The 11,646-nt window shown below is 30.2% G+C and overlaps 1 protein-coding gene across 1 annotated transcript; it reads left to right on the top strand.

The window, feature by feature from the left end:
* Positions 1-239: 239 nt before the first annotated feature.
* Positions 240-3,091, top strand: LOC112503503 (cysteine-rich receptor-like protein kinase 10). The gene is made up of 7 exons (XM_025107532.1): positions 240-1,062; positions 1,266-1,370; positions 1,477-1,619; positions 1,731-1,941; positions 2,045-2,282; positions 2,476-2,626; positions 2,720-3,091. The coding sequence occupies exons 1-7, from the start codon at positions 240-242 to the stop codon at positions 3,089-3,091; spliced, it is 2,043 nt and encodes a 680-aa protein (XP_024963300.1).
* Positions 3,092-11,646: the final 8,555 nt, after the last annotated feature.

The raw sequence follows: 11,646 nt of genomic DNA, 5'->3' as shown, positions 1-11,646 counted from the left end.
AATCGTTCTCCATCGTCCATTGTAAATTAAGACACCGATGCAAACAAATGGATAAAACAAACAAGTAAATACAAAATAGACCAAGTAAACGTTAACCGGCAAAAAATTATTTAAAAAGATAATTAAAACTTATAATGTTTTAATTCCCTTTCAAAAGTTATACATAAATAATACATCTATATATATATACCAATCAATATGAATAAAAACAATCGTATGTATTTCATTTTTACAAGATTATGTTGAGAATAACCAGAAAAATCATGTTGTTTTTCATCGTTATTGTCATAAATTTATTTCCCCTTTTCGTCTCTCAAGATATTATATACCCTACTTGTGATGAAAGTGCAAATTTCACTATAAATGGTGCATACCAAAGAAATCTTGATAATGCTTTGTTGTCCCTCACCTCTGATACTAGCATTACATATGGATTCTACAACCGGTCCGTTGGTGAAACCCCAGATCGAATTCACGTTATAGCGTTATGTAGAGGTGATGTTGATCGAGACGATTGTCGCAAGTGCATAAATCGCTCTATTACAAGACTAAGAGAGATTTGCCCTAACCAAAAGGGTGCAATAGGATGGTATGATACGTGTATGCTAAGGTACTCTAATGTAACCATTTGGGGAAATCCAGGCAGTATGGATACACGGTTTCAGGCAAACCCTCAGAACATATCAAACGTGGACCAATTTAATCAAGGGCTTTATCCGTTGTTGGATCAGTTAATACTTGAGGCATCTAGTGGTGGGTCTCTCCGTAAATATGCTTCCAACTATACAAGTGGTCGTGGGGGCACAAGGATCTTTGGGATCATGCAGTGTACACCGGATTTGTCTGAAATCCAATGTTATAATTGTTTGGATCGTACAATCCAGCTCATTCCAATTTGTTGTGATGGCAGACGTGGCCTAAGAGTTCTATATCCTAGTTGCAACCTAAGGTATGAAAATTACAGTTTCTTTAATGACACAGTGGTCCTAACCCCACCACCATCGCCGCAATCCCCTCCACCATCATCGCTACAATCGCCTCCACTGTCACCGTCGCATTTAGGTATGTACATTTTTGCCATCCTATAGATTGAATCCTATGATATAAGAGTTTGTATAACTAGTGACAAAATAGTTCATCGTTCGAGAATTTAAATAATTTTTTAAAGAAAATAAGAGATCAAAGCGAGAAAAGAGTTTTAACACGTCTATTGTAGTGTGGGGATAATTTCACTAATGTTCTTTATTTTTTTGATGAGATTTCAGACAAGACTAACAACACGTCAATAACTGTAATTGCTATCGTTGCAACCCTTAGTCTTGTGATATTGGTCGTGCTTTTCATTTTCGTCTACATAAGAAGAAAAAGGAAGCACGAAGGACGACCTTCAAATAATTTTGGTGAGTACTAGTGGTTTCTTTTTCTTTGTTACTTCATTGCACAACATTGTAATTAGGCTTCCACTTATTGAAAATTTTCTAGTTTACGAGGACGTAGATATCAATGAAATTAGTACAGCCGAATCTTTGCAATATAGCTTTGGTATCATTAGAGAAGCAACAAATGACTTTTCAGAGAGCAATAAGCTTGGACAAGGTGGATTTGGTTTGGTTTACAAGGTAAACAATGCATCGTTTGGAAATTATTTCTTTTGTGAGGGAATATTTGCAATAGAAAATCTTTTTCAAGATTTAGGTGACCATTAAATTCTTTTGAGCCTAAATTTTTAGGGAAAGTTACAAAATGGAAAAGAAATAGCAGTGAAGAGGTTGTCAAAGGATTCAAGACAAGGTGAACAAGAATTTAAGAACGAGGTCCTGTTACTTGCAAGGCTCCAACATCGAAATTTGGTTCGTCTCCTAGGTTTCAGCATAGAAGAGTCTGAACGACTCTTGATGTATGAGTTTGTACAAAATGGAAGTCTAGACCAATTTATATTTAGTAAGTTGAATATTATCCAAGTTATACTTTAGAAAATTTAAGATTAATTTATAGAAGTTTATTCTTTTTATAGTAAATTTGTGTTCGATCTTAACATTTTCAGATCCAGTGAAACGTGCAACTCTAGGTTGGGAAAAACGATATAAAATAATACAAGGTGTTGCAAGGGGACTTCTATATTTACATGAGGATTCACGATTAAAGATCATTCATCGAGATATGAAAGCTAGTAATGTTTTGTTGGATGCCCAAATGAATCCGAAAATTGCAGATTTTGGTATGGCAAGGTTATTCACCTGTGAAGAAACCCAAGGCAGCACTAGTCGAATTGTCGGAACCTAGTAAGTCTCACTACAAAAAATAAATGTTTCTTTATTATCATTAGATGCAAAAATTCATGGCATGAAATATGATTATGATCATTATTTTGTCTCTAATATTTTTTCATCACAAAAACTTAAATTTGTGGTAGTGAAAGATACCAATAGTGAACACTGGCTCATGTACTAATCAACGCAATTCTTGTTATACTAGTGGCTACATGGCACCCGAGTATGTAATGCATGGACAATTTTCAGTAAAGTCAGATGTCTTTAGTTTCGGTGTCCTGGTACTCGAGATAGTAATGGGTCAAAAGAATAGTAGTTTCCAAAACGAAATGGTGACAGAGGATCTTCTTAGTCATGTAAGTGTTGACATATAACTTCTAGTATTTGTTCAAACATATACTTTTCCTTTATTCATCTATTTTCTTTTGTTGCAATTTGTATGTGTTTAGGCATGGAAAAGTTGGAAAGCAGAAACGACTTCAAGTTTAATTGATCCTACACTGATCATGAAAGATGGTCCTATTTCCTTACGTGATATGGTCAGGTGTATCCATATTGGCTTATTATGTGTTCAAGAAGATGCTACCGAGAGACCAACTATGGCTTCAGTTGTTCTCATGCTTAGTAGCCTCTCTATAACCCTCACGTTACCTTCAGAGCCTGCTTTTTTCATGCATACGAGTATGAATCCAGAAAAACCCCTATTTGAAGACCCCACTTCAAGCACAAATAATTCTAGTTGTTCAAAAAATAAATCCAAATCTAAATCTTCGGGATCTATAGCACGTGATATTTCTTTGTATGACATATATTCACGATAGATGAATATACGATTATTATGTTATTATAATGTGATATTGATAGTTTTTAGAATCATCTTTACAATGTAACATTTTATTAATACTTAATAACAAAAATGTGAATGACAACTCAAAATTCCTGTACCACCACCTCGTAGCATTTTGTCCACAATAACCAATAACTAGATTAACATCATGTCAACATTTGATTTTAATTAGGAAAATTAACTGAAATAGCCATTTTGACCCAGTGAATTCATCTTTTAGTCATTTCTCTCCTGCACATTCTAAATATTCACTACCTTAGCAAGTGGCAGTCAATAACTTACGGAGGGGGAAAAAGTATTTAACAGGGGTTTCGCAGGTGCCAGTTTAGCAACTCACTGAAGTGCCAAAAACTTGGAAAATAGATGCGAACTGGTACGATGTCCTCACTTGCGAAGGTGTTGCTTGCGGCATGTCACTTCCATTAGATGATGCATGAGCATGTCACTTGCGGAGGTGCTAAAAATGTGATGTATAAGCATTACATATATAGCTTTTCTAATATTCTAATAGGCTAATATTATTTTATCCCTTCTGAAAGTGGCTCCTACTGCATACTTGATATTTTTTTTCTTTCTAAAAGTGGCCCCTCCGCAAGTTGCAGTAAGGCCGCTTACGGAGATGGTGACTTTTTAAATTTTTTGAAAGAGAAATGACTAAGAGGTAAATTAGATCGATTGAAATGTCTAGTTTTACCATTTTCCCTTTTAAATATCATGACAATTGATTTGAAAAATAATTTTTCTTAATTAATAAAATAGATGATGTTATTTCTTTATTTGTTTTCCTTTAAAAATACTTTGAAAAGTAATTATTAAAAAAGTTGCTTTCACTTATATAAATGTAGTTAATAAAAAAAGTTAGAGCATATGAAATAATAGAATTATATAATAGTGTTTAAAGGTATATATAAAAATATATTAGAAGGGTACTCACGTAATGCAGCGAAATACATCTCGATTTTAATGTTTCATTTTATTCTGTCTCTGTCTCCGCCAATGTTATAATACGATTTTATGTGGTACCGAAAAAACGATAATGTTTTTATTTTTTTGAATAAAATATAAATTTGAAGGTATCATAAAATTTTGAATTTTTTTTATCGATTTTTGTATCAAATTAAATATTTAAATTTTTTTGTTTTTGTGTAATTTCTTTAATTCTATTTGTTATTATAATTTAATTTAGATTTAATAATGAAGTCATTTATTTTTTGTTTAATAATATAATTCTTTTATAAAGATAATATTTAGTATTTTGAATTCAATGATTATCCTAAATATATTTTAGATTTTTTATATTTAAAATTAGATACTTATCCAGAATTTGATTATGTTTATCTGTAGTTAGTTACACAAATTCAAAAATGGAGTTTTAATAAGTTGTATATACGGACTATTTACTTGTAATCTTGAGTTTTAAGTAATATGCATCAATAAACAGTATTTAATGTATAAAAATTGGTTTTTAAAAGTTTTTGTCAAATGCTTTATAATATAGTATAAATATATGACTTGAAAACAATATGCAATTTCTGGTGTGGGGTGAAGTTTTGGACTGATCGCTGGATTGATAACCAAACTTTAGCCAACTCCTTTCCTTGTCTTTATGCCAAAAAATCAAATAAAGAATCTACGGTAAGGGATGGAATTCGATCAAACAGTGGGATATTGAGTTTAACTGTTTAATCGAATTTACTTGGAGTTGGTCAAGTCCGTTATTGAGTGGTTGATAGGATTTCCAATTTCAGGTTCGAAGGGGGCACGACAAATGGACGTGGGCGCTCGAGAAATCTAGGATATTTTCAGTAACCTCTATCCACGAGAGTTGGCGATGAACTAGTTTGGGTGGTGTAACAACCCTCATTTGGAATGTTCTTATTTCTATTGTACCTCATTTGCCAAGTCTTATCATGCACACATGACTTTTTTGTGAATAGCGTTTTGGTCATTTTAAAATATATAGAATCTTCTTGTGTTTATTCGATTTTAAAAGGTTTAAGGATTTATCTGTTCGATTTAAAAAAGCTTAAGAATTTGTTTGTCCAAAAAACAGTTCAAAGACTTATCTAAGGGAGCTATTTACCAAATTTTCTATTAAATCATGTAGGAATAAATTTGTCTGCGTTCTTTACTTTTTTCTTGAATCAACAATTTGAATGACTTAAATGACCGTTTTACCCCTTACCATGAAATAAACATTGTTTGGTATTTTCTAAACGACAAAAACTACTTAAATATGATAATTTGAACACAATTCTTAAAATTTAAAGATTGATCAACTTACGAAATGAAATTCTACGACATATAAGGTTCTTGGCCTTTTGAGTTATTAACTATACAATAAAATCAAAATAAAACAGAAAAATAAATAAAAACACTAATATATTTCATTCGGAAGTAAGATTTGAACTATGTGATGAACATAGAACGATTTTTCGTGACGAAATCCGACTTGTGAAAGAATATGATTAAAACAACGGTTACAACTAGGGGTGTTCAAAAAATCGACCAACCCGATCAACCCAACCCAACATGAAACAACTCAACCCGAAGCAACCCGATGTCTAATCGAGTTATAAAATTGTCAAACCATAGATATTGGGTTGATATTGGGTTACTATTATTTGAACTCAACCTAACCCGATGAACCCGATATCTTTTTATTTMTTGGATTTAATATGATTGTTGAATTTCTATTAATATATACATTAGACAATTACAATATCATTTATGCTTTTCATATACACATATTTTCAATCTATTCACATCTCTATACAACTCATTCGTATATATGTTCAGTAACTGTGAACATATATATGTAAATTGAGAAAGTTAATTGAATGTGATATATGTAAAAAATATGGATAAGTTGTATCAAATGGTTGATGATGAAAAGAAAACTATTAGTAGATAAATAACATATTCAAGGTTAGAAAAATATTTTAATGTACCAAAGTATCAACCCGACCAACCTAATTAACCCGACCAACCCGTACGAGTTGGGTTGGGTTGGTTGGGTTAAGATTTTTCCAAACCGCAACCATTGGGTTGGATTATTCAAATATCTTCAACTCGATCAACCTAACCCATGAGCACCCCTAGTTACAATCATTTTTTAAAATAAAAAATCACCTAAATTTTTTCAAATTATAAGTAATTGAAATATGGAAGATTGAAACCAAGCAAATTATATATAAAACGAACATTTTTTTCTATTTAATTTTAAATCGGTATTAAAATACTTTTTATAACGTTTCATAGTGTTTTTATATTTTTATAAATTAGGATGTTCTTGTTTGAACCCACCCTAAGTTTAGGGGTGGATCACCTATGAACGCCCCAACGGAATCCTATACAGCCGTTCAATCGATTTTCATAAGTAGAATCTTTCAGATGTGAAATGTGCATACGTTAAACATTAAGGGGTGCTCCTAGGGATGGACCCACGTGGTGCCAATGGTGGCATGTGCCACCATCTTTTTCATCTGTCGTAGTGTAAATTTGTTGTGTGTCACCGTATATCTTAATATTTGTTTCTTATAGTCAAATAGTCTCACTGTTTGACAAAAATTCTGGGTCCGTCCATATTTCAAGATATTAGAAAATTCGAAGGTTATCAACCAAAAAACGATCAACAATCCCTCGAAAATAAAAATAAAAACTCATCGGTTTTTCATTTTCTAATAGTTTTCTTTTATTTATATAAATCAACAATATTCTAGTTTGATTTTTCTTCCCGTTTTCGCGGTAAAGACTTTGACCCGAAGAATAAAACAAAAGAAATATTTATTTTGTTTTAAATCTAGAAATATAAATATAAATCAAATTCAGATTAAATAATATATACTATATTATAAAGCATTTTAAAAACAATTTTTATGTATGAAGTATTGTTTATTTTTGCATATTACTTAAAATTCAATAATACAAGAAAATTGTTTGTAAGTATAATTTATTAAAACTTTATTTTTGAATTCGTCTAACTAACTACGGATAAACATAATCAAATACATGATAAACATCTCATTTTAAATATAAAAAAATTGAAATATAATTAGAATAATCATTGAGTTTTAACAGAATAATTAATTATCATTCTTATAAAAATTATATTATTAAATAAAAATAAATTACTTTGTTATTAAATCAAAATTAAATTTATAATAAAAAATTGAATTAAAGAAATTACATAGAAAATGAGAACTTTTAAATAGTTAATTTAACACTAACATCGATACTTTTTTTTCAAATTTATATTTTGTTTAGAAATAAAAATATTATTGTTTTCTAAAACACATAAAACCGTATTATATCGACAGAGAAATAAATCAAATGAAAAATTAAAATCTAGATATATCTAGCTGCATTGTGCGAGTACCCTTCTAGTATATATATATATATATATATATATATATATATAGAGAGAGAGAGAGAGAGAGAGAGAGAGGACACCTTTTATTAACTGTTTAATCAGTACAAACTTTGTTAACCGGAGTATTTATTGTTTTCATATCCCTTAATTATCTTATTTACTTTGTTTTAACTTTCTTAATTATCTCAGTCAATTTCTGGTTTCAGCTATGAATTTTGATAATTTTTTTGGAACAACCAATGTTCATACACGAAATAATATTATGAAATTTAAACAAAAATCGCTATTTTATCTGAGTTTTCTAGTTTTATCTGTAAACTTCGGTAAAAAAACCGAAACAGCCATAATTCATAGATGAAACAATAATATAATTTTTAAATAAATATCATCTCTATAAAAATTTACCCAAACCAAATGAAGAAAATAAATATGATAAAAAACAAAAAAGAAATTTAAAAATGAACAAGTAAACTTTGACCTATACAAATTATTTCTCAATCAATGTTTTTAATTTAAAATAATATTAAAATTGATAATATTTTTAAAAGTGGATTTGTATTTAGTCCTTATGGTTATATGTTTTTAATTAATTTTAATCTTTTTGAAAAAATTTAACCGATTTTAGTAAGTCTGAAAACGTTAACACAAATTATGATATTAACGCATCTAATGGCATCTGACGTTCTCCTCGCCTTATCGTCGTTTGCTTTTCATCATTACCTATTGCCACCATTCCTTTATCATCGATCTTCCTCTTTTTGATTTGTTTCTTTGTCTTTCGTATCTCTATCTTTTCCAACAATTTAATGGGATACGTATAGATAGATCAAAAAAGAGGGAGACTCGCAAAATGAAAAAAACATATCGAAAGGAGGGATAACAATGATAGGGGGCCAACGCCGACGATGATGGGGAGAGGACAATGGTGGGGTGACAAGGGGGTGGTGATGGCGTTGGGTGCGAGGGGTTTGAATGACGTAGGGTTTGAGAACATTAAAACGAAGAGCAAATTACGTTATTGTCCCTGTGGTTTATATGTTTTAACACTTTGGGTCTCTATTTTGAAATATCTAGGGATTGTATTCTTGTGGTTTGCATTTTACAACGCATTGCGTCCTTGTCACTAACCACGTCCAAAAACTTCTATTAACTCAGTTATTTTACAGGGGTATATTGGTTATTTAATTTTTTCTTTATCTTTGATCAAAACCAGAAGGACCAATAATGTAAACAACAAGGACCAATAGTGTAATAACAATAATATAAACCACATGATCACCATCTCCTTCTTCTCTAAGCATGGGAATGGGGCAAAGATCCCAATACCCGTCCCCGATCCCTCGCCCTTGCCCTCGCCCTCGCCCTCGCCCTCGTCGTGGATTATGATCACATCCCCATCCCCAACGGGGAAAAGGAGATTTTTTTTATACCAAAAAACTATACAATATTCACTATTTATTGAACTAATAAAAACACTACCGAGATATTAAATTAAAACTTAAATAAGACCAAAAAGTTTAAACTAATACTATCAAAGTTAACGTCAAACTTACTAAAACTACATCGAGTAGTATCCAAAACATATCAAGTAATTGACTAATTATATTTTGAATTAGAATTCACAAAAAATTACATACTATCTACCATCCAAAAAACAACACCATCACTTGTTACTCGACATCCGCATCATATGTGACTGTTTCATCAAATGTTTTAGGTTCTCTATGTTTTTTATCTACAAAAAGTAAGACAAGTTAGAAAAAATATAAATACTTGTATGACTAAGAATTTAAATAGTTTTTACCTTGAATTTCTTTCCGTAACCAACTTTGAGTACACAATTAATGCTCCAACTATTTGTGGGTGGAGTCAACTACGTTGTTCTGTGATTTTGTTACCGCTCATGCTAAAAGAGAATTCAGAAGCTACCGTATAAATTGGTATGGCTAAAATGTCTCTTGCAATCTTTTGGAGCATAGGAAACTTGGAGCCGTTCCATTTCCACACATGAAATTGGGTTCATGGATTTGATTACGTTTGTTCTTCAAATAAATTTGATCTGGTTTGTTGAAAAAGATGGATTTTGAAAATATCTTATTTTGTTGCATTTGATTCAATTTTGTTCTTGAAAAAGGAACGTTCACAATAGTTCATGATTTGATTTGATTTTGAATATGAATTTTCCTAAGTTTGAATCTAATTTTGATTTTCAATTTTTAGTTATTAGGGTTTGGATTTGGGTTTGATTTGTTGTGTTCGATTATGGTTGGTGTATGATCTCGTATACGGTGGCTGGAGATGTGGTAGTGGTCGGAAAAGATGATCGAATAAATGAAAGGGGTCAAGTGTCTTACAGGAGAAGATGAAGAAGATAGAGTAAATTACATTCTTAGTTCTTGGGGTTTTAAAACAAAAAGTAGACTAAATGACTAAAGTACCCCTTTAAACCAACTGCGTTAACAGAAGCTTTTGAACAGAGTTAGTGACAAGGACCAGTATGTTATAAAATGTAAAAACCACATGGTTGTAATGCATAGATATTTCAAAATAAGGACCCAAAGTGTTAAAACAAATAAACCATAGGGACCAAGAATGTAATTTACTCTAAGAAGAAAGAGTTAAAGTCAAATTGGGTCCCTATGGTTTACATAAATTAGCGAGTAAGGTCTCTGAAAAGAATTATTAACATGGGACGTCCCTATAGTTTCATTTTTATAACGAATATAGTCCCTCCTGCTAACTATTCAGTTATGTTTCCATTAGTGAAGAACAATTTTGTCTATTCACCCCCCTCTCTCTCAAGTTTCATTTCAATAACGAATTTGGTCCCTCAAACTATTTTTCATTTTATAACGAATTTGATTTCTCAAACTATTTTTCATTATCTGAACATATTTGGTCTCTCAGATTACTTTTCATTATAACAGATTTGGTCCATACCTCAACTTTCATTTTTAGAATTTGGTTTTCCTTTTAATCAATAAAATTTGGTGGCACAAACCTATATGATATATCTTCAAATTCTACTTAATTACTTTGTTCATTATATTAATAAGATATATATTCGTGCCATCAAATTTTATTGATTAAACAAAGAGACCAAATCCTGAAAATGAAAATCGAGGGACCAAATCTGTTATAAATATAAAAAGTAGGTTGAAGGACCAAATCTGTTACAATAATCAAAATAGTTTAAAAGAAACAATCTGCTATAAAATGAAAGTAGTTTGAGGGATCAAATCCGTTATGGAAAGTGAAAGTTGAGAGAGAGAAGGATGAATAAACAAAATTACCCCTTGTAACGGAAACTTAATTGAATGAGTTAGTAGGAGGGACCAACCATTGTTATAAAGAATAAAACCATATGGGCGTCCCTCGTTCATAATTCTTTTCAAAGAATTTATCGTTAATTTATGTAAACCACATGACCCAAATTTACATTTAGCTGATTTATGTTTTTATTTAACACCATTCTATTTATATAAAATATAAATATATTTTTATAGGCATTAATTTTTTTCATCTGAATTAGTGTATAAACTTTTAATTATATTTATTTTATATGATAAAATGACTAATTTATATGTGACATTTTTTAAATTAATAAAAAATTAGAATATAATATAACAATTTAACATTCATGTTATCAATATTTAAGATTAACCGATTACAAGTTGAAATAAGTAATAAATATAATAAATAACTTTTTTTTATATTAATTATGGCATACTAAATGATATAAAACTAGATTAATTTTGTTGTACTTTGATTATTTTTGGTCTTCATTACAAAAGAAGTTTCTTGGACATATGAAAATCGACCAAGTAAAGGTTGACCTAAACCATTCAATTGTCAATCAAGAATATATATATCTATATTATATTATAAAGCATTTGACAAAAACTCTTAAAACCCATTTTTTTATGCATTCAAGTACTGTTTATTGATGCATATTACTTAAAATTTAAGATTACAAGTAAATTATGTATAAATATAACTTATTAAAGCTTCATGTTTGAATTCACGTAACTAACTGCGGATAAATAAAACCAATTAAAGGATAAACACTTCATTTTAAAATATAAAATATAAAAAATAAAAAATATAATTAGGATAATTATCGAGTTCTAACAAAATAATTAATTATTATCTTTATA

Source organism: Cynara cardunculus, unplaced genomic scaffold (genome assembly GCF_001531365.2).
Source record: "Cynara cardunculus var. scolymus isolate 2C unplaced genomic scaffold, CcrdV1 Un_Scaffold_3136, whole genome shotgun sequence".
Lineage (NCBI taxonomy): Eukaryota > Viridiplantae > Streptophyta > Magnoliopsida > Asterales > Asteraceae > Cynara > Cynara cardunculus.
Note: the sequence above shows the minus strand (reverse complement) of the source record. Positions and strands in the feature narration are given on the sequence as shown.